The following is a 24,317-nucleotide window of genomic DNA, read 5'->3' on the forward strand; positions in this document are numbered from 1 at the left end:
AATAAAAATGTATGATTTTATATTGGGAACTTTCACTTTTAATTTCAGTAATTTCTTTGCAAGATTCCCAGCAAGTTATAAACACATCTTAAATACATTCATTCATTGGACAAACCTTTTTTAAACCCAGAGGTGACAGCTGATAACTAAAAACATTCGACACACGGAAAGTTCTGTAATAGCAATTATTAAAAAGGTTCTAGGAAAATAGTAAGAATTCACAGCAATCAAACGAGAAACAGGGTTTAGATTACCACGATGAGTGGGAAGAAACATTACAAAATGCTCTGGGGTTCAGCCAAATTATGAATCCTCAATCTGCATTAGACTGTTTCAAGAGCTTGCTTGAATTTGGATAATTTTATCTTCCCTTATTTCTGGGATCGAGCTGTTGCCTGACAGACACGACCTGGGCAGTGCTGAGGAGCCCCGTGCGCTCCCCTGGGTGCCGCTGCCCGGGAGCCGGGACTGAGGCACGTCCAGCCGCGCTCCCCGAGTGCACCGTGACGGGACAGTCCGGCAGGAAGTGCCCCCCCCGGCATTTCGGGGCCGAGTCCCGAGCAGTTCCACACCCTCACTCCATCCGACACACCGGACCGGCGGTCTCCCGGATTCTGCCTGACCTCGGGCATTAGCGCTGCCTCCTGGCTGACACTCGGCCTCCCCCGCGCCCGGGTCCTGCTCCGGGCGGGGGGCTCAGCCGGCAGGGCCGAGGCTCGAAGCCCCTCCGGCAGCGCGGCAGCTGCGGCGGCCCAGGGGCGGAGGCAGCTCGCCCGTCCAACCAGCGCCGGGCAGGTCGCCGCTGCCTTGCCTTCTCTCTCCCTTCCCCGGCCAGGACAAGCCGCCACAAAGAGCTGGGGTTCAAATGAGGCTGCTGCGGGCCGCGTGAGGGGACGGGCGGGAGCGCCGAGCGCCCCGCGGGAAGGTCCCGGTTCGGACGCGGGGCTCAGCCTGGGCGGCCGAGCCCACAACGGTCCTGAGCAGGCATAACAGAGAAAAAGAGAAGAACTGCGCCGCTTCCCCCAGGTACGTCCCGTCCGGCCCCAGCACGGACCGCGGGTCACCGAGGCGATCTCCCGGGGCCGGAGGGAGAGGCCCGAGGAGGCGGGGTAAGGACGGGCAGGGCCGGGGTGTTGAACGGGCGCGGCTCCGGGCAGTGCCCGGGGTACGGAGCCGGCAGCGAACAGCCTGGCAGAGACAGCACCACTCCCTCGGAGCAGCAAGCCTGCTCTGTGCCTTTAAAAAACAAAAAAATACCCCCGAGCCAAACAAAAAAATCCGTCACGTATTAAAACAGAGCTGAGACATTACATGCCAGGCAGTGAAAACCTTCTTGATACTATTTTCAGGAATATTATTATATTTTTAAAAAATATTATTTATTGATTTCTGTGTGTAACTCTGATCTTCACACTTCCTTAAAGTTGCTGTAAATGCATGTGCCTTTTGAGAAATTTTCGAGGACATACTATAGGAAATCTCTTTTTTTACACTCATGTCTGATCAGGGAGATATTAAAATTCGTGATACTTTCACAGATTCTATAAAATGAGTATTTGAAATATTTTGAAAAAATTTAATTAAAAAGAAAGAGCCTAGCATTTATAAGTACATTTTTGTAAGCATTAAATAGTTATTAAATGATCTAACTGCTATTTTTCACGGGCAAAATGAGTCATATTTATTAAAATGTGAATATTTTTAAGAGCTGTTATGGACAATATTCATGCGCATATATAAGCACACACAGTATGAGCACTTTCTGGTAGTGATTGGATTAAGTGAAAATAAGGTGAGGCCGCTGTTAAGGGAAGCAACAACAAAAGCAGTGCTCTCTTTCAGTAATTACATTCCACATCTATGACAGAACTTTAGTAAAGCACAAAGAACAATTCACAAGTAGCATGACCAAAATTCTTGGTAATCCAGAAGAAAATTTGTACTTCTTATAAAAAGAGGCTTTTGCCAAACTTTGAAAAAAGTTACATGGCAGCAAAAGATCCATAACCTTCTGCAGTTTCTTGCAGCACTTGACAGTATTTCAAAACAAAAGTTCTCCAAGAGGTCATGAAGACACTCTCGTTCTGAAATGTTGCTTTAGTCATCCCTTCCCCTCAGTGAGGAAACTGTTTCCTTTTAACAAGGCTGAACTAGTGCTTGAACCAAAATTTCACCAGTTTTAAGTGGACAGAAGAGCTGAGTAGTGACTGCATTATAATACAAGTATCTTAAAGCAATTTATAGGTTAATGTCAGTGTGGCACTGCTTATAATGGAAGCAAGTAACTAGTGGCAAAACCCCAGAAGTCATTCCCTCCATAAGTCTGGAGTTAAATTTTTCAATTTAGTTTTACATCATGTTTTTGTAACTAAAACTGCATGCTACTAGGTGTCAGCCCTTCCCTATATTTACTTTAAAACTTCAAACAAAACTTTAAGGCTTTTCCCAATACATGTGGCATACATATTACTGTGCTGTGTTTTCACTGTGAATTGCTCTTTCCTTTTACAAAAGCAAAAAGAAATCAGTATCCAGGTTTTTCACAGCAGTACTCTTCATCTAAAAATCAAACTACATGAGTTAATTCTAAAGGAAACCCTGTACCAGTGGAAGTCCCTCTCCTTACAATAGAGCAAAAATTAATAAATTGCATCAAGTATGAAGATTACCTTTGAGAGGTAAACTGAGAGGTAAAAATTGAGAGGATGGATTAATATAATTCCACACAAGAAAATGTTTGAGAGAAGGAGTAAAAACAGAACATGAGCTCTGAGAAAAAGGCCAGGGAGTAAGAAAGCAAGCAGATGCAGAAAATTCATGCTTGTCTGTCTTATCACAATGGTGTTGTGAAATCCAGATCATATTACTGGCCTGGTGCCTGGAACATGCCAGCTAACTGTAAGTCTACAAACACTGGCTATCAAAGGATTCTGCAGAAGCAAAAAACTAATGTTTGTTAACAAAAACCAAAACCAAACTGTCTGATCTTTTCATAGTAGGATTTTACATTTTCAACACCCTTGCTTCATTTGCTTTTATAATGCAATAAAAATGTAAAGCTAAAAAACCCTTTTAATATCAAAGATAAAAGTATTAAACAGTGAAGATTTGTTGCTAGCTTTTCATGTTTCTTCTTTAGAATGCACAATTATTAAACTATGTGTGAATTCACAATCACATACAGCAGTTTATCTTTTAGAGGATAAACACTGCAATAGCTAACACCATGCCTTCCTTTACGTATGTAAGTGCTTGAGGACTCTGCATAAAAGATGGCATATCAGATGTATGAAGGAAAAGCCAGACCATCCAGGTACTGGTAGTCTTGTTAAACTAAATCTGACCAGCACAAAACAGCCAATTAACCCCCAGAGCTGATTTTGTAACAGTCGTTTTGTGTAGCTGAATGAACTCATCTGTATGGAGGGTATCATTGCTGCTTTTTAATTCGTAGTCAAAACAACAATATCAGAAAACAGGAGTGTAGTGCAGAAGTGTGTGTGTCATCCTTCTTATGAATGTGTTTTTTGTTTATCTGTGTATTTCTAAAAGGCTTTGATATTGTTAGTTTAATTACTGTGCATTCAATTCTGTCACACTGGACCTGTGCACACTTAACGACCCAGCTTCTAGACTATGAGCTCTTCCTGAGTTAGAGAAATTTGCAGAGATGGGAACAAATGCGAAGCGTTGGACCTTGCCTGTCCACTCTTTAATGAAATAAAAATCACCTATTACAAGAAAAAGACACGTAAATAAAACCCTATACAAAAAAATTAGAAGGAAATAATAAAAAAAAAAAATCCCCAAAATTCTGAACTTAACTTTTCTAAGGGATGTAATACTCTGGGAGCCTTTTTATGGAGGCTGAGGGCTGAGTGACAGTGACTGTTGTAAAACCAACAGTTATCTCAAAGATACAATGACTTAAATGGAGAATTCTATTTTATTTGACAGCTTACTGAGCACTCCTGCTTAAGTGTAGGAAGTCACATAGGAAACCTACTCCTTCACCTTGTTTACAATAATTATCCTTAATTCCTCAGCTGTGATATACAAGCCAATAAAAATCCATCCTAACTTGTTAAAGTAAGAATTGCTGCTGTCTTCATCATATACCAGGTTCTGATGAATCAGCTGAGGATCAGCTCCTCAAACCGAACTGGTAGTGTTTTTGCTTATCTTAAACTCAACTAGACTGCAATCCAAGTGGATGTTGAAGTCCCTAGAAATGCTTGTGTAACATCACAGTTTTAGCTCAGAAAATCGCCTTCTCTGTAAAGCAGCCCCCAAGGGTAGACAGTGTCACATCCCACGTGTTCAAAAGCTGCCTTTCCATGAATCAGCATCATGCTGTCACACCTATGGCTCTCTGGCTTTGCAGCAGTTTACTATCTACAGAAAAACAAGAGCAGCAGCAAGAAGAATTCTACTGCTTTTACCTACTGAGATCTATTATGTCGCTTATCTGCAGGAATAACGTAATAACGCAATTTAAGATACAAAACTTCTATCATGGTACAAAATCCAGGCAATTAATTATTTTACATTTTTGTCTTATGTAAGGTTTTCCACACAAGATTCACAGAGGTCATTATTTTGCTTTCGTATTTCTCCAAAATGCTATAGTACAGATGATGTCTTCTTAAACATCAAAACATTTCCTCCTTGAACTGATTTGTAATCCAGAGTAACACATAACAAAGTTCAGTGCTCAGCCACCACCCAGCAGTCTTCCTAACACTTCATCTCTACTTTCTGGAGGACATGGAAAAGCACAGGTGTAAAAAGGACATAGTACAAACTCCTAGACACAAAATGTCAGTCTCTCAATGGTTGAAAGACTCAGCACTGCAAAACCACTTGAGATCGAGATGCAAATGTTGACAGTATATACTCAAGCTTTCATAAACACATTTCTTTCTAGAGTAAGAATGCAAGTGTCTATTTTATGAACAAATTTCATGCAACGAAAAACAGCCACAGCACTGAAACGCTACCGGTAGCATTTTCAGATAAGCTTAATGATTCTTGGATTATGTTATTACAAGTCCTATTTTTCATCTGATGGAGACAGACCTTCAATTGCACTCAAAAATCCCACAGGTAAAGTGAGAGACAGTTAACCAGTCTCTTTTGTAAAAATGAGATCCTCTGAAGCATGGCATCAGAATCAACAACTAATGAAAAAAGGTATACAGTTTGGAATATCCACAATGAAATGTATTTTGTAGCTGCAAACCAAAAAGGCCATCATACTGACACTGCTCCTTTTAATGCTTCCTCTTAAGGCAACCTGGTTAAAAAATAAAAGTGAAAGTTTGCCAGACAGTAATATTTTTCCATGTAGAAATATTTTTACCGTTAGCATTTCAGGATCATGACAGTGATTAAAAAATAGATTGTGAAACACCTGTATAATTTTAGATTTTAAAATTCTCGAATTTTGTTGAAATGTAAGAAAAATGTCAAGATATTTGTAACAATCAAATGGTAACACATTTTGACTAATCAAGAGTCCCATATAAGCAAGATAGAGTACAGGACAGAAGAATGTTCCAAAGCAAAGCCAAAGTAAGATTTTATTTATTTTTTCCCTTTAAAGGGCAGGAAAAAACGATCAAATGCTGAAACATCTGATATCCCTTTCAGAAAGTTTATTTCCTCTTTTTTCACCAGATCATGGAAACATCCTCAGTCGAGTAAACAATGAATGAGCAAATCAAACAATTTCTTACTACCTACTGCCAGTTCTATACACAGATAGGCCAATATTTGGGATATGAGCCAAAATTCTAACCAAAGTGCTTGTGCTGGCTTGAGTATAAAACTGCTGTGATTATGTGCCACACAATAATGCTGCCAAGTGTTTTCATACAGATGCAGTTATGCTGGCAAAAGACAAACAGAAAAAAACCCTATTTTGCCTGAATAAAAAGTAAAATATACTGCCAAGTAGGATAAACATACACAAAACTGGGTTTTGGTGCATCTGCACCAGGGCAAGTTTGTCCCAACTCAGTTCTCATCAAAAGTGCTTTTATGAGTACACAAGTCTTGAACAGCCAGAATCTAGAAATGAAATTACTTCAAACTTCCATACTTCTTCTGATTAGAAGTTCCATTTGATGTTTAATTAAAATAAAACATCTTTCTTTTTAAGTGTGCCTTTTTCACCTGGTTTTTGTTTGCATGCTTGTGTGTTAATGTTCTGTCAGTACACATGAGGATAAGGGACTGTATTTCCAGTAATTAAAAAAATTTGTTGCAAACCTGCATGCTTGCTTTAGGTTGAAAAGTGTACAGCTGCCTAAGTGGAATTTTGCACGGGGGACAAATATGGCCCTAGGAATATAGTTCCCTCCCAGTCCACTGAAGAAGAGCTACTGGCAGAGGGAGAGAGGAAGTGGGGGCTAAGCCCCCAGAGGAGGAGAAACAGGAAGAACTGAGTGACCAGCAATGGCACTAGTCAGGTACAAAGAGTATCAATTCCTGGGCATAAGTACAACACGGCAAAACTGAAAGCTAATGTCCTAGACGTCAGGTATGATCTTCTTCTTACATGGGAAGGAGTCCTAATGTTCTAAGAATCTGCTGTTTTGCTACTCAAAACGAGGAAGATACTAAAAAGAATTAAATCCTTCCTTAAAACTGTTTCACTGACTTCTCTCCTCACTTCCTTGACTCCACGAACTTCCGTTTTAATCCAGCTTCAGAACGGAAAAAATGTCCATTATTTATGTGATCCTTCACAATATGCAACAAATAGGCCTCATTCTAAACACCTTTTTTTTAACCAAACAAGTAGACAATAAAAGACTTAAGAATATCATAATAAAGAGACTGCAGGAAGGACATCTGATGGTTGTTTCTGTTTGTACTGGGGTATTCTCCTACCAACGTCCTTGTCCTTCCACTGTTTTTTTCATATAGGAAGAATATCTTAGAAAAGGTGACATGCAGGCAAGATCATGACAGAGAAGCATTTCAGCACAGTGTAATCGTGCTGATGTCATTCACTGTGGCTTGCCTTCTGCGACCGGTGATCAAACCCTAGAACAGGCTTCCTAGAGAGGGGGTCAGTGCCCCAGGTCAGCTCTGATGTCAGGTGGTGGGACTAGATGATTGTTAAGATGATATGTTAAGACGAGACTGATGAACTCTGTTCCATTATTTTCTTACACAGTTCTTAAAAAAATGGAGAAAAATCTGTTATATGATGCTCTATATTTCTTTGGCCAGAAAAGAATGTGCACCCCAAAGCCCATGCTCAGTTAAAGACATGAGGTGCTGTAATAAAGACAGAAGTGAATGCTGAGGAAAAAATCAGTTTCTTTTCAGTGGTCACAATAATTGCAGGTTTAGAGGAGGGGAAAAAAGGGTATTACAATTCCAGCAGTGAAATAAAACCATTTTATGCCTATATGCAAGAGACATTTGCAAAACCAGTCATCTGTGCAGAAACATGAGGCCTGGAAAAACGCCAGGTTTTCCAAGTGTGACCTGCTGTGCAAATGCTGATTATGCAAGTTAAAGCTGTCTGGGGTGAATTTATGTTCCCTATTTTCCAGGACTCCAAACAGCATTCCTTTGCTTACAGAAACCACGTCAAACTCAAAATTTTCATCTAACATGTTTTCAAGATTCTTGACAAGTTCTGTAAAGCACCATTCCTTTCTATTTGCAAAATGAAAAAGGGTTTATTCCAACTAAGAAACTGAGGCAAAAGTATATATCAAAAAATTTTAAGAAAGATCAAGTCCTGGTCACTTTTGTTTGAATCTTTTAGATCTATGGTTTATTTCACAAAAACAGAAAAATGTGAATGACAACTCAGTACTCTTCTCAGTAGGAATAATTAAGGATGCATATCCATCATTATCTTGAAACTTAAAAAAAAAAATCTCTTAGAAGTCAGCTGCTGCCTAGAATCATAGAACAGTTTAGACTGGATGGGACCTCATCTTCATCTCACAAAGCAAGGCAAGTTTTAACATCAGATCAGACTGCTCAGAGCCTTGCCTAAGTTACAACTTCACAGATTTCCAGAAGTGGAGATTCTACCACCTCTTTGGGTGACTGCTTCAGTCCTCAGACATCCTCATGGTGAAGTTCTTTTTTTAATAAAACCCATTTTTTTCCTGAGGTTATTTGTATCCACCGTATACTTTCACTGTGCACTTTGAAAAAAAATTTGTCTTCTCTACAAACACCCATTAAGTGGTTGAAGACAGCAATAAAACGTCTCCTTCACCTTCTCTTCTGGAGGTTGTGCAGACCTCACTCTTCCTGCTACTCTCATACATCACGTCTGCAGCCTTCAGCTGTCCATGCTATCCATGCTGGTTGTGCTCAGCTGGACTCACGCCAGTTTCTCACAGCTGTCACTACCATCATTTCATGTAATTCAAAAAATTTCATTGTACTAAAGATGACCAAGCAGTTAGGTGAAAGATACTCAAATACTGAGTGAAATGTTTTACAGGCAAAGAAAAACACGATGGTAACACCATCTTGGTTTTAAAAAGTGTCAAACAGGTTTTATGTGCTGAAAAAGCTCCATATTACATTTTTCCCTCATTTATTTTATGAAAACTAGGTTGCATATACATGATTATTAAAATTCAACAATAAAAAGCTTTTAGAAATATATGACATCAAAGTGCTGTCCAAGTGGCTGATAAGAGAGTGGTATGTGACAGGGGTGCTCCTGGCAGCAGTGACAATCCTAAGCCCATGTTTCCAGGCCTACCAGTGCCTATAAAGTTCTGGGACTGACTTATTTTTTAAGAGATTGTGAAGGCCTCAGCTTTCCACCTTGAATATGAATCTGCATGGAGAACTAAGTTCAGGTAATGTCACCAAAAGGGAACTGGTGCACTGTGCCAAATGATATTTCCAGCTGATTTGGATTGCTGTGCACTATCTCTGTCCACCAAGCACATATGCTGGTATTCTTCCCCTTCCAAGAAGGGTCTGTGAAGTGAGATGATCAGGCTGAGTGTAAAGACAGTGTCTCCACTGAGAGTCACAATAACTGTTTCAGTTGTAAATTCCACTAGTCTGGAAAAATACAAGATTTTACTGCCTATGATATCGGGGTAGCAGAGTTTTTAATTTATAATTATTAAGGACTAATGTAAAGTTTTTCTTTTTTTTTTAAGCCATGGAATTTCAATACTGCTGAATAAAGTAAAATTGTTACACTTCATCTAAGCTGTATCTCTTGCAATATACATGCAGTTATAAAATACTGCAAATGAGATTTTTGATATTTTTAGAACTTTTATCAGCATTAATACACATATTAACTTACATTCTGTTTACATTTAAAGGCTGTTATTTGTAACTGTAAGAAACTGAAAATGTAATTCATATGTAAATGAAAACACTAGTCTTGGAAACTTTTGTGGTACTTGCCTGGAAGAAAGGCCAGTTCAAATCCTGGTATTTATTGCTTAGTTTCTTATGGTTCTTGGCAGGCTTTAGATGAACTAGCAACTAGTAATTGCAGTTTTGAGCACAGAATGATACAACTATTCCCTATGATGTCCACTTTAACCAACGTAAATTCAGGCTGGACAAGAAAAATACCTCATTTGTGTACATAGTTAATAGGTACTGCTTTAGAAGAGATTATCACTTGTAAATCCACATTGATTTCCTATTTGTTATTTACTATTAAATTTATTTTAAAACAGATTTTAACAAGTTCTTTGCAGAAGAATATTTGACCCGAACTAGAGGATCATGATGACAAGATTCATCTGTTTAATGCTAGTAACTGCTGTGGGAGTTACTACAAGTAAAGCACAGGAATTTGAAGGCAATGACAAGGAAACAGATCAAGAATTCATTTACATGAACAGATATAAACGTTCCAGTGATACGCAGGACAAATGCACTTACACCTTTATCGTACCTCAGCAGAGAGTGACAGGTGCCATTTGTGTTAATTCTAAGGAGCCTGAAGTTCTACTTGAAAACAGGGTAAATAAACAAGAATTACAGTTACTTAACAATGAACTACTTAAACAAAAGAGACAGATAGAAACTCTCCAGCAACTGGTAGAGGTGGACGGTGGAATTGTTAATGAAGTTAAACTCTTAAGAAAAGAGAGCAGAAACATGAATTCTCGTGTCACACAACTCTACATGCAGCTACTACATGAAATTATCCGAAAACGTGATAACGCCTTAGAACTTTCTCAACTTGAAAATAAGATTTTGAACCAAACTGCAGATATGTTGCAGCTTGCAAGCAAATACAAAGACTTAGAGCACAAGTACCAACATTTGATGTCAATTGCCAATAATCAGTCAATGATAATTGCCCAGCTGGAAGAACACTGTCAAAGAATGCCATCCATAAAGCCACTGCCACAAACTCCACAACCACCACATAAAGTGTATCAGCCTCCTACTTACAATCGCATTAATAACCAGATATCTACTAATGAGATTCAAAGTGATCAGAACTTAAAGGTTCTGCCACCTACCTTACCAACCATGCCTGCAGTTACTAGTATTCCAACTTCAACTGATAAACCATCTGGTAAGTAATATTACTAACATGGCTTCATTAGTTTATGCTAATATGCAGTGGCAAACATTTTAACTGTAATATCAAAAATGCAGTCAGAATTTGTTTAGCAAAATAAATGCAATTAATTATTTTGAACTGAGATTTCTTAGATCTGATGTTGTCTGTAATTATCATCTGGATATCTTGTAGTATGTACAAGCACAGAAAGAAAGCAAAAAAATTAACTCTAAGATTCAGACACACTAGTCCCACAGATTTTTCTCATGTTACTTTGCCAAGAAAAACTGATCATTTATATTACATGTATGAGATAAAGGACCGGCAGAAAAATCTTATTATTCAACAGTGATCTAAATTTTATTTAACTTTGCTCAAAACTGAACTACTACAATTCACGACCCCTGAAGGGGTTTAGCACTGTTTGTGTGAACATTTGTGAAGTTATTACAAGTTTGCTGATCTATGTAATAACATTGTGCTTGTGTAACTCCAAAAGGAATCCATATCTGCTCTATACCTTACATGGGGCACTTGTGCCCTACACAGGAGCAAAAGGGAAGCAAGTGGTGGAATAGTAAGAGATATTATACAGCCCTCACTGAAAGTCTTAGGAGTTCTGTCACAAGCAAGATTAGAAGATCTGAAATCACATTAAAGATCAACTGATCTACATGGTAACAAAATTAACAAGTAAAGAATTCAATTTCACCTATGGTCCCTCAGATTTAAAAAAAAAAAACCCACAAACAGTTCAGATATATGTTCCATATAAGGGAAGTCTGTTCTTCAGTGTGCAGGCAACACAGACTTGCACAGACAGAAAAAAGATGGGGTGTCACAGACATCTGAACTCAGAGCTGAAACAGAGTAATGCATGGGAACTGCACTCAGTGTATTTCATGGCTATTTACAACAAACAAGACATCAACAAACTCTTTAGAATTATCAAATAATGCAACTGTCACATGTTAAAAAAAAACCTCCAAAAGACCCCCATCTTATTTCTCCATGGAAACATTCACAATTAAAGAAACTTGAGCAGGTGTTTCAGTCCAAAGCACTGAGTCTCCAAAGTCTGTAAAGTCTCTAAAACACTCTGCTACAAAGCAGTATTTCCACAGTATTGCCAAAGATGAACTCACCAAATCTTGCATTCTGGCATGCAGAACCTCTGCCAAAAATATCATGATTCTAATGTACCGTGCAAGAAAAAAAGTTCTCAGAAGAAAATCAGGTCTATTACAACTCCTTTGCAGCAATACACTATGGCCTCTTTATTAATTACATTTTGACTTTCATCTCAAAGTAGGTTCAAGCTTTGTACAGTATTTCCCTATCTATCTGTAAGGGAAATACCTTTCAAGCATTCTTTGAAGACCTTTCCCTTTCCTGTTACATGGTTTGAAAACTCATTCTTGCTCCACATCCTCCTTGCGCTTTCAAGTGCTTAAACTGGAGCTGAGGCTTCACTATCACACAGCAGGAATAGAAAAGTTAATTCAAGTGCACAGTACTTTTGCTTATCTATCCTCATATATTTCCTGTTTTGAAAAGTCAAATGCTAACATAGATCAATTTGCAACCCTGTAGATCTCCCAGATCCTCACCTGAGAAAGTGCTGCTTATCCAGCCATTTTTCGTGTTTATTTCCAGAGGTCCCTTTCGCAGTCCACAATTCTAAGATAAGATCTGACATCTGCTACTTCTCCTTAGACTACATAACTTACTAGGAAAGAAGTTTCACGCTTCTTCTGCACAAATTCATTATAATATTAATTTCTCCCCTTATTTTCTCATTTACAGCTTTGATTTGTTTAAGGAAGTTTCCAACAATTGAAGTTAAGCTAATTAACCTATCATTTTCAGGGTATCTTCCTCCCCTCACCTTCCCTTTCTTTTTGGGCATGAAACATTTGATATCTTTTCCTCATCCTCCAGAATGTTCTCCATTCACAAAGCACATCTCAAACAAAACTCTCCCTACAATTAATGCCGAGAACGAAGCTTTAGTCATACCTGGAATAAACTAGGAAAAACCCATAAGCAGTATCCTACAAAACAAACAAAACCCACCACCACCACCGCCCAGCTGCTGTTAAAAAATCCATGCATATTTTATCCAGTCCTTTCGGTACTATTTCTTGAGTTCTCAGCCTTTACCAAAGCTCCTGACTGGACTAACCATCTGATCACAGCCAACCTGTGGAATGAAAACTGAAGCAAAACAGAAGGAAAATATTAAATGCTTTCTTTTAATCTGTTGACAGCTTTCCTTTCTCACAAAGTAGTAGACCAACACTCTCCCTTCATCATAGAGTACTACAGTCTTACTACTGTCAGTAGCTTTAATTAATTTTGTACATTTTGTCCACATTGTCTGTTGCATGGTGTCCCTGCCCATGGCAGGAAAGTGGAAAAAGATGATCTTTAAAGATCCCTTCCAACCCAAGCCTTTCTGTGATTCTGACTCCCTAGAGGTGATTTTATCAAAACCACCTACCTGAAAGTCAGGGTGTTCACACTTTTTCAAGGGAAGATACCTTAGCCAACATTTTGAAAAGTTAATATCTGACAAAAAAACACCTGTCATGGAAAAGTAGTAGCAAACTCTGCTTAAATCACTTTCAAGAGGAAAGAACTATGTGTAGTAGAGCACTGCTGCCATGTGGCCTAAAAGAAACTGCAAGATTAGAACACTAAATACTACATTGTATACTGCTATAATTTTTTATGAAGATCAAAGCTCTGTGGTTGACTATTTAAGGAGTTCAATAATGATTTTGGACTAACATGTTCTTTTTTGTCTTTAATAAGTGCCACTACATACACATTGTGATTAAATAAACATGAGCAATATAAATTACCAGTGCCCTTTATATTTGTTTTCTCCCACTTCTCATAACGAGCCATGTAACTGTGTGACAGAGCACTGCATCTACACCTAAACTGCCAGAAATCTGAACAGTGAGCCACAACAGAGATGCAAAAGGGACTTAGAAGCACAACTCCAGGTACAGTCTCTGAATATGACTAGGGCAACAAGAACACAGCATGGCCACAGAACAAACACTTGGATTGCCTCTTGGTACACTGACTTACTGATTAAAATAGTTAAAGAGACAAAAAAACCCTCAATCCCCCAAACACTTGAGATAATGTCTATAAAACTAATTTATTTCTAACTCATTTCCTCAGTACCATTACTAATGTTGGGCAGTGACTTATGAAAAAGCATAGAAGAACTGAAATAATTTAGAACAGAAATTACTCTCGATAGCAACATGTGCTTCAGTAAGGCTCCTAATGAGAAGATCTGACAAGCCTTCCTCTTTCAGCAGGCAGGGGGAATCAATCCAGGGTCTCTGATCTCAAATCCTGAGGATTCTTACTGACTTCACCCTTATGCTCAGGAAGCAAAGCAGCTGGGGGAGTCTATATGCAGATATCAACACAGACTCCTAAATCATTTATATTTAAATTTCTCAGACTCATTAAAATGGAATCTATCTTCCCAATACAGAAAATTTCTTTTAAAATCATAAATATAAAATACTGTCAAAAAGAGTAAGCTCTTCATGGACTCTACTGAGCTCAAGGAAAAAATATATTCTTCTGAAAACACAAGTGCATTAACTGTAATTTCTGTGAATGCAAAGTATTTTAAAAGTCTTCTCATTTATATAACATTTCTCTCACAAGAACTCCATGTTAAAAAAATCTTAATTTCTATATTGTGTTGTCATTTATTAAGGTTACAACAGTAAAACTTACAATCTGAATTCATGTTGCCAGTTCCATTGTTAATGTCTGTGCAAATAACATTTCTGGGGATCTAAAAAGCTGAATTTCTCAAAGACAGAATCAAGATCAAACTTACTGTTTTGTTTTCTTAAGGAAATTCTTAATACATGTCTATGGAGTCATTCATACCTAGTTTCTTTGAAGATGTAATCAATGACCAAAGTAGAGCTGCCTTAAAAAAATAAATTTAAAAAAAATCTACCTTTATCAGTAATTTATTGTGGAATGTTCCAGAAATAAAATTACAATAAATTTATCCCCTTGAAAACACTTGGTGTATACTGTACCTTCAATAAGAAGAAAAACAAATGCACTATCCAGTGAAACCAATCTACTGTAAAAAGCTGCCTATTCAAATACTGCCCTGCATTGAAGATATGCTCAAGGGGAGTTTGATGCACAGCCCTTCTGTTTTGACACAGGGCCCTGGAGAGACTGTCTACAAGCATTAGAAGATGGCCATGACACAAGCTCCATCTATCTTGTGAAACCAGAGAACACAAACCAGCTGATGCAGGTCTGGTGTGACCAACGGCACGACCCTGGGGGCTGGACAGTCATTCAAAGACGGCTGGATGGCTCTGTCAACTTTTTCAGGAACTGGGAGACATACAAGGTTAGAACAAGTGAGCAGATTAATGTCTACCACCCTCTAAAAATTATTGGTAAAGTGGACGTCTCTATAAAATAAATTACTGCAGATTTCTATTTAAGAATGTGCTCAGATTTACCACTAACACAGATGCAGAATACTAACATGCTTCTCTTGCTTCCTTTACAGCAAGGATTTGGTAATATAGATGGAGAATATTGGCTCGGATTAGAAAACATTTATTGGTTAACAAATCAAGGCAACTACAAACTGCTCATAACAATGGAGGACTGGTCAGGTCGGAAGGTGTTTGCTGAGTATGCCAGCTTCAGGCTGGAGCCTGAGAGTGAGTACTACAAGCTGAGGCTGGGCCGTTACAACGGCAACGCAGGCGATTCCTTCACTTGGCACAATGGCAAACAGTTCACCACGCTGGACAGGGACCATGACGTGTACACAGGTACTGGAGCCCTGAGCTGCCTTGCCTTTTTTTTGCCCTCCCCTCCCACCCCCCATTTTATTTCTTTTTTTTTTTGAAAAGGAAAAATACTTATAGTCATACACACACACATAATTTGCACTCTCAAAAGGATTTGTCAATTTCACCTTATGAAGCACAGACTGATAGTGTCAACCCTTATAAATAATAACACCAAAACAAAAATTTGTTTACACTAGACAAGAGTCTGTAAAATATGTTATGGAAGGGTTATTTGGGAACAGTACTGCACACAAATCTTCCAGCAAGGGAGAATACCAATAATGAACTCCATCTGTAGAACATAACTACTGAGCTGCTTCCTGAAGAAGCCTAAATTCACCTTTTACTACATGGTATCTACATATTAAGCATACAGTTAAAAAAGAAAGTTTTGTGCTTAGCTTGCTTGCTGTAATATTTTTCATTGAATTCTGACACTGAGCTGGAACTTTCTTTTGCAGGTAACTGTGCCCATTACCAGAAGGGAGGATGGTGGTACAATGCATGTGCTCATTCCAATCTCAATGGAGTCTGGTACCGGGGAGGGCACTACCGCAGCCGATACCAGGATGGAGTTTACTGGGCTGAATTCCGGGGGGGGTCATACTCACTAAAGAAAGTTGTTATGATGATAAGACCTAACCCTAACACATTTCACTGAAATAACTCTTCTCTTGGTTTGCTTTCTTGTTCTAAAAAAAAAATCACATAAAGATATGATATTACCTGGAATGATCTTTTCAGAAATGAGGAATGTAAGATATTGTACATTTATTGATAAGATATGAGGGCTTGTATATTGTATTTTCAAGAATAATCCCAGGAAAAAAAAAGCTGAAGAAAAAAAAAAGGAATTGCCATAACATTCAGAACACCAGTACAACTGGTACTATTGGAACTGGCAGTTAGATGAACTGTAGATAAGCTTCCTGGTTTTTATTCCCTGTAAATTAATTTTGGATGGTAAAAATACTGCCACATTTAAATATTTTTGTATGTTATGTATAAATATTCTCAAATACAGGAAATATTACAAACTGTACAGCAAGAGTTTTTTTATTATTATTATTATTATTATGAGCAATCATTTGACACAGGAAATCATATCCTTTGAACTGTGTAGCTGGTATATGTACATTAGTGTGATTATTATGGTGTAATCTTTGTTAACTGCTATGAATAAGTCAGTACTATATAATTCTGTTTTGAGAGCAGACAGCCAAACCAGTACTGTCATGATAAATCCAGTCTTTCCCCTTCACTTTGATAATTTCAATAATCTGCTCCTACAAAGTGGAATTCACCACTGATTCAAGTCGTTTAGATTAAAAACACTAATGATTTTTCCTACCAAAATGAAGTAGCTACTTGCATATGGAAATTAATCCAGATTTACAACAAGTATTATGTGCTATATAGCCAACATGTTATACACAACTCACAGTATTTTGTACCTGACTTCAGTCATTACCTGTTGTGTAACCTCTGTACTCAGAAATGGCAAGATATAAATTAAAGGGACTATCCAACTTTGCAGGCAAATGATGGATACCAGTTTATAATCTATTTAGTATCCTTAGCCTAGAGATGAAAATTATATAAAAAAAGTTATCTGTAGCCAAGAGAAGTTATTTTTAACATATTTCACAAATATATTACTGTCAAATTATTAAATAGATTTACTCATCTATATTTAGAGGCAGTCACACTTAAGAAATAAATACTGGGATAATTCTAACATTCTTCTGAGGTAGGTTTCTAGAACAGATAGTTGACACACCCAGTTCAAAACAGCAACTACTGCAAAAAAAATAAGTTAAAGAATGCATAAAAGAGGCAGAGTAAAAGCCTCTAGAAGTTCAATATTTTTCACTAAGCCTGTAAGACACTTACTGTGTGTTTATGTGTGTGTGCTTGCATACTTTCCCCTCATTACCTCCTCCCTTCTTTACCACAGTATGATGTGCGATGTAGCATGTGTTGTATATAACTGAAAGTAGGTTTTTTAATATATTAGATTACCCGTCATATTGTAATTCTTTAATAAAGCAACAAATGTTATTTTGACATGTTCAGATTTCATCCTGTTTTAGTTCAGATTACTTAACTTCACATCACTGCCTCATGACTTAAATCAACCCTGATATACAACTACTGTTCATGTGTGTTGTGTTTAAATATTGCAACATCAAAAGCAAAACAATTTTCAGCTGAGAAAAATACTGAATTTCCACATAGTCCAACAAGGAAGGACTCTTTGTAGGTCATCTGAAAAGCCCTAAATTGTCAAACAGTAATCAAGGTTTACCTGCTACTGGTTTAGCTACTGAGCTCTGGAAAAGATTTAGGTAAGAAATATTAAACACACCTACTGGCCTAGAGCTGGCCAGAGTGCTCTACCAAATAGGCTTTAAACCCCTGTCCAAGATGACAGTCTTTTGTTAAAATAATCATATTTCTTAACCTTTCTACCTAAAAGGTGAGTGATTTACCTAGAGACTCGTCCATGTAATTAAAAATGATAATGCACAGAAGTCAGGTTATGAAGACCTGGAGATATGTCTGAGAACAGAACTTAATTTTTTACATAAAATTTGCATAAAATAATTTTAAACACAGAGGCTGGCACATCAAAAACAATTAAACATAGGGAATTTGGAACTTATACAGTAAAGTTATTGGCAAGTATATTGGCAGAATCACAGATTTGCAAAATTTCATTATGCTTATTTTTTTAAATTCACACAACAGAACTGTTTGCACTAGATCCCTCCACTATAGCAATGCCACAACTATAAACTATGAAAGGCCTTAGGTTTTCCTGTTCCCTTCATTTTCTCCAATTGTTTCAATTACATTCTTATTTCATCACTCCCCAAAAGTACATCTCTGACAACACCATGCTGTCTAAAAATCATATACAATATACTTACACACCTATCATTAGTAAAAGGTGAGTTTATATAGGAGAGAACTGCAGCACTATAGAGAATAACAGCTTCGATTCTCCTATAATCCTCCTTCATTTCAAGAAGTACCATAGAAATAGTTCTGCAACAGCAAACTCCTAGAAACTTAGGTTGCCCTTCAGAATTTTTGAAATATCTCTACCTTTTTCAGAAGAGTAAAGAAAATTCTGTCAACTAATACATTATCTATGTATCCGGAATGAAACAGCGGGGATCCACCTACAGCACTGAAGACAAAAAGCTCTCTCACAAGATTGAAGTTACTTCAGAAGGCAACCAGTTATTCTCTTGTATACATATTTCCTAACAGTTCTTTCCTGAAACTCTTCTATTATCATTCAAAATTTTCAGCATTAGCCCCACTGTTATATTCCAAGGGAAAAAAAAAGCAAACAACACAACAAAACACCACAACTCAGTGAACCCTGTAGATTATAACAGATGATACTCATCTTTGTCTATCCCGTAACATACAGATACAACCTGAAAGATCACCAGCAGTGAAATCAGGAAAAAGCTGTAGGTAGCCACCACACACAGGAATTTTCAAAACACTGCAACTGCTATTTTTTTCTTAGATCACACTGTGGCTGAATGATTCCAACAGTTCACATTACAGCCTTGCCAATCTCATGATTGATTGATTTCTTTCTTTCTCTCTTTTTAAACTTGGAAGACCTGTCTGGAAATAAAACAGCTGTTGGATGTTTTAATGGTACTTTTACATCGTAAGGAATATATTAGTCTCTCATATTACAGCCTGAGGTTGTAAACATACCAGTAATTGTCTCCTGTATTGATTACTTGAAGGTTCAACTGCACCTCTTAGGATGCAGGGAAAACCTTACTTTACAAGAGCAGCAACACTGCTTAGTCTTTCCAATCAGCAGGGAGAGGGAGGGCCTCTGATGCACGAAACCCGAAATACAACGTATGCAGCAGGATTCAAAGTCTCCAGGAGGCTGCCTGGACACCAGCAGGAACTTCAGATTCAACCTTGTAATTCAGTAACATGGATTTTTTCCTTTCACTTTCATTACCCAGGTCTTTTATTAGGCTTGTAACACACATTCATCCCAGAAATGTTTTCATTTTTATTTAGGACTGGCTTGATGTCCTAATAACTGGGTCGTATTAAAACATTCCTTACACAAGGGCGTGAGCCAATTCTATAAATGAGAGTACCTAGACAACTTCAGTGGATGTTTAGCTTCCCAGTATGTTCTTCCAGCTCATTTCAAACAATCTCAGGCTGTCATAGATGGAATGAGAACATAACTAAGTAACTTTCTTGCAATGAGACAAGAGGCTCAGCATGAAATGTGACCCCCATTAACGGTACATCTTCAGACTCTGTCACTCTCATTCACTTGTTTTATATTCACTATTTACTCCTAACATGATCTATCAGTCTACTTGTTCATTTAAACAGACTAAAGCTGTTCTGTACATAATGCTGTTTTCCTCGAGAAGATACTTATTCACTGAAACTAGTCCCCTTTGAATATTCTGATAAGCTAAATATTCCTTTAACCTGAAATTATTTTCTAAGAAGTTTCAATAACTCATACCAAGTTCTCAACACTTTTTTTAAGTACGGCCACTAGGGATGGTCAAATTTATTAAATAAGAAATATTTTAGATAAGCATCCACAGCAATTTGTGCTGGGACTCATGCTGCTCAACATATTTGCAAGTGACCTGAAAATGGGAGTGAACAATGGAACAAAAATCTGCTGATAATATTAACTAATTCAGGGGAGCAAAGAGAAGGTCTGACTGAGAGGAACTGCAGAAAGATTTATGAGATAAGCTGCTTGGACAGTAAAACAGAAAATGAAAGATCTACAGACAGCGTTAGATACAAGGGGGAAAAAAGTCTTAACTTTCCATATAAAATAAAAAGGGCAAACCACCGCAAATAAAGGCATAATCTTGGGATTTCAATAAACAGTTCCTGATGGCTACTAACCATCGACCTAACAGAATGTTAGGGATTATTAAGCAGAGCACAAAAAAACTTTCTGAAGTAACAGTATAAATCTAACCCACATTTCTACCTTGCATTTTGCAGGCAGTCCATGTGCACTCTCTCCCACTAAAAACAGGATCCAGGACTGAAACACTGCCTTGGCAGGTTGTCAAGGATGCCAACTGGCATCTGTACAAGGCATGCTCAAGTAATCCAAGGACGACTCCTTTTGGAAGAGAGCTAACTGAAGATTTAGTGGGAAGGCAACAGAGATAATGACTGAAGTCCATCATGTCAGGAGTAGCCTCAAGTTGCACAAGAAATAAGGTAAGGTTTATCTAGTGGGTAGAAAATACCATGTTCAATTCAAGCAAAGAATGTGGTACTGGACAGAGCTGAGGAAATCCTGCCAGCTGGGTGCCAAGCATGCAAGGAGCCTACAAGTGTTTAAAGAGAGAGCGTAAGAGTTCATGACGAGGAATCCTTCGAGGCATTGGGGGTCACTAATATAGAGACAGCAGTTCTGGTCCAGGAAGCCTGAGCAGAATTCCTGATCTCTTGTTGTCCAGGTTCAGTGACTTAAAAACATCAACCCTTTTTAGCTCCAGTTTAGCATCATACTAAATCACAAGTAAAACCATTAAACAGTTCATTATATTGGACTACATTCACTAACAATGACCTGCGTGCAGAAATATTCCCAGGTGAAATACTGACTACAAAAACAGTTCACCAAATGGCTACTTGGTGCATGTCACAAAAGAATAGGAGACAGTATGAACACTGGACAGCATTTTAACTACAGGTCTTCTTTTTAATACATCTTTATGTTGTATTACACATGTATTTATTCAGCACCCAAGAGAAATACTCATTCCAAAAGTACATATGCATTTGTATGACCTAAAAATCTCAACCTAACCCCATTTTTCTGAATAGGAAATGGAGTGAACCATTCCTTCTATATACAGTATTCTTCATGTGCACAACATGTCAGTCATTAGTACTTGTCTGTCAATGGGCTACAGATAAATAAGGTTCACACTCACCTAAATATGGAATTGTAGGAACCATTTTTAAGCTTCTGATGTACTCTCGTGTCCTCTTGTAATTATCTTCCTTAGACAGTAAGTAGTCCAGCTTCTCAAAGGTGGTCTTGTCTTTACGATTCAGAAGCTACAGAGAACATGTAGATCATAAAATTTTAAAAGACAAGTCCCCACAAAGCCAACAACAATCAATAGCTTGCTGAATCACACAAAGAAAAGCATAGTAAATTTAAGACTAAATTCATTATCATCACTCAAACCAGCATAGTATTTGAAGATGTGCTACCTGTTAAGAAAAAAAGAAGCAATTCAGCACAAGTCTTAAGCTATGAACAAATATGACCATTATTTCTGAATACTTTGTCAAGGATTCCCATATCACTACATCAGTTTTGAATAAGATCAGCAATATTACATTTTTGGAGAAAAAGTATTTATTATACAGTCACCAATGTTCTCATAATTCATCAGAACTGCTAAAATCCTCTGAATTTAAAAGTACAAACAACAATGGAAAATGCTCTAAATAAATGTAAATTGTGCCATTTCAACAGTGTCTTATTAAAAGTCAAGTTTTGGAAGAAAGTATTAAGAAAGTAAACCATTTTGATATTAAATCTACATTTTCTATTGCTAGACTTACTACAGAAAACCAGAAAAACATATGGTAATGCAAAAATCCTAGTGACAGAAGACTGAAAAGTAAACATGATAGGCAACTGTAGCTATAAAAACACATTCCCTGTATCAGCTGGTTTAAGAAACCCCAGCAATATTTTTAAGATGGTTTTAGAAGCCAGTTGAGTCAGAGTGAGTGGAGAATTATGGCACTATACACTGGCTTCTTGCACGTGTCCTTTCTGATAGCAGACAGCTGCTCCATAGCACATTACTTCATAAACTCTTCCTCTGGAAAATTCCAGTTCTTGTACTACTTAGCTTGTACCACTAGCTCTTATTAAAAAAATAACAAAAAGGAGACGAATGAAAATATTTCAGGATAATTGTGCTGTTTTCTTTTAATCAGCACTGAGAATTCCTTGAGGCCCTGACTCTGCAATGTATTTTATTTTTGAACTACTGTGCCTACAAAGAGCCTCCCACCTCTTTAGGTCTAAGTCAAATCAGTCACACACTTGATGGGAGCAAATTTCCCTGTTTATCTTCCAACAGAAAGGACAATAGTCAAGGTAACACTTACAGCCCAGGTTTTGGTCAGCCTGAAGATGGGTGCGCTTTGCAGTGCTGACACCACAGACATCAGAGAATGAAGGTTATTCAGTTCTAGAAGCTTCTGAAAAAAGAGAATAATAGATTTTAGCACATCGAAAAGGGACACAAAATTAATTAATCTCAAAGTTGCATTAATAAACCATGATTTTTTTCATTAATAAAATATAACATTTCCATCAATGACTACAGACAACGATATTATCCAACGCTGTCATGTGCAAAATTCTTAAGACCACTTTAAAAGTTGCCAATTTTCCAAATATATCCATTGATACAACAGGCATTTCAGTTGTGAGAATATAAACTGTATTTGACTTGAATTTGTTATTTTCTAAGGTTGTTCCTCCAGGAACAGAAAATAGGAAAAAATTATTTGACATATGGTTCTTGCAAATTGGTATAACTGGAGAAATTAAAATTTAATCAAGCCAAAAACATCCCCCAAAGATGCTGACGACCCTCTCAGAATTAAAACAATGCTTGATTTTGTAATCTGTTTCACAGGAAAAATTCACCTCACTTCAATGTACTTTATATTTACTCTGTGTTGACAATTACTCAAAACACGTTGGTCTCCAGTAGACAATACTTGGGAATAAAGCTGTCTCAAATGATAATGCTTGCTACAACATAGTTCCAGTAAAATAAAAAAAATGAGAATTGCTGTCATGGAGCTTCTTTGTAAATCTTAAAAAGAAGCTGGGTTCATCCTTGAGTGATCCACTTATTCATTGCCCAGAAGCATTTGAGGAAGATCTGGACTTTATTGAGGGAAAAGAAGTAAAGAGAAAAAAAGAGGGCAGTGTTCCCCTTTTTGCAGGAGAAAAATCCCCCAAACAAACACTGTAACTCTTATTTCTAAGAACAACCCAGGACCTCCAAGTTGACCATCGTCCCAGTACTTGGACTACGCATTTGTACCAGGAACTCATGCAGACAAATTTTCTTCTATAAGCACAAAAATACTAAGTAAACTGATTGGAAATATTCACAATACAAAGAAGTTTTGTATAAAACTTTTTATAAAACTTCGAGAGTAAAATGTAGTGCTTGAAGTCACTACAATAACAGAGCTTTATCAGCAGTACTTTATACCAGCAAGTACACATTACAAGTAGGAATACAAGTCTCAAAACAGCTGCTTTAGAAACAAGAAATTTCTTTTCCTAAAACTTTGAAAATGGTGGGAGACAAAATCCAGAACGGTTTACAACCGCATTTGACATTAGCAACAAACAGTTGACCATTAACAAGCCAAACCACTTTTAAACTTGGTAGGCAGAGGTCCAAGGTGAGTCACACTGAACTGGGTAGTTTCATCTAATCAAGTAGAAAAGAACAGTTGTCACGCCTTTATCCTATTCAAGTGGTACAACGTAGCAGACATACCAAAACAGAACGTGACCCTCTGCAACCCAAGAATGGTTCACAGGGGTAGTGCAGAAACAAACAAAAAGCGATTAAGAGTTTGAACGATAGTATAAGAATGTTGCACTTACTTTAGCTATTTTCACAAAATGGCTCAATATTTCTGCCCTTATTTTTAAGGTCTGTGCTGTTAATATTTCTCGTACAACCCAAAAACTGACCTATAAAGTAAACACATATAACTTAATTTATTTACAAAAAAATGGACTTTATTAGATGAAATATTTGCAAACTTTCAAGATGCTC

The 24,317-nt window shown here is 37.5% G+C and overlaps 2 protein-coding genes across 3 annotated transcripts in view; one reads left to right on the top strand and one right to left on the bottom strand.

The window, feature by feature from the left end:
* The window catches only part of RALGPS1 (Ral GEF with PH domain and SH3 binding motif 1), a 75,364-nt gene that overhangs the window by 38,976 nt on the left and 12,071 nt on the right, over positions 1–24,317 (bottom strand). For both annotated transcript variants that reach the window (XM_008931698.2, XM_018074245.1), the window contains 3 exons: positions 24,143–24,232; positions 22,612–22,704; positions 21,411–21,537 (listed from right to left, as the gene is read on the bottom strand). In XM_008931698.2, coding sequence (XP_008929946.1) covers positions 21,411–21,537; positions 22,612–22,704; positions 24,143–24,232 — 310 coding nt within the window. The remainder of the gene's footprint in view (positions 1–21,410; positions 21,538–22,611; positions 22,705–24,142; positions 24,233–24,317) is intronic.
* ANGPTL2 (angiopoietin like 2) lies at positions 944–17,487 on the top strand. The gene is made up of 5 exons (XM_008931697.3): positions 944–1,026; positions 9,702–10,555; positions 14,770–14,963; positions 15,129–15,399; positions 15,882–17,487. The coding sequence occupies exons 2-5, from the start codon at positions 9,751–9,753 to the stop codon at positions 16,079–16,081; spliced, it is 1,470 nt and encodes a 489-aa protein (XP_008929945.1). The 5' UTR covers positions 944–1,026; positions 9,702–9,750; the 3' UTR covers positions 16,082–17,487.

This window comes from Manacus vitellinus, unplaced genomic scaffold (genome assembly GCF_001715985.3).
Source record: "Manacus vitellinus isolate BGI_N305 unplaced genomic scaffold, ASM171598v3 scaffold_27_pilon, whole genome shotgun sequence".
Lineage (NCBI taxonomy): Eukaryota > Metazoa > Chordata > Aves > Passeriformes > Pipridae > Manacus > Manacus vitellinus.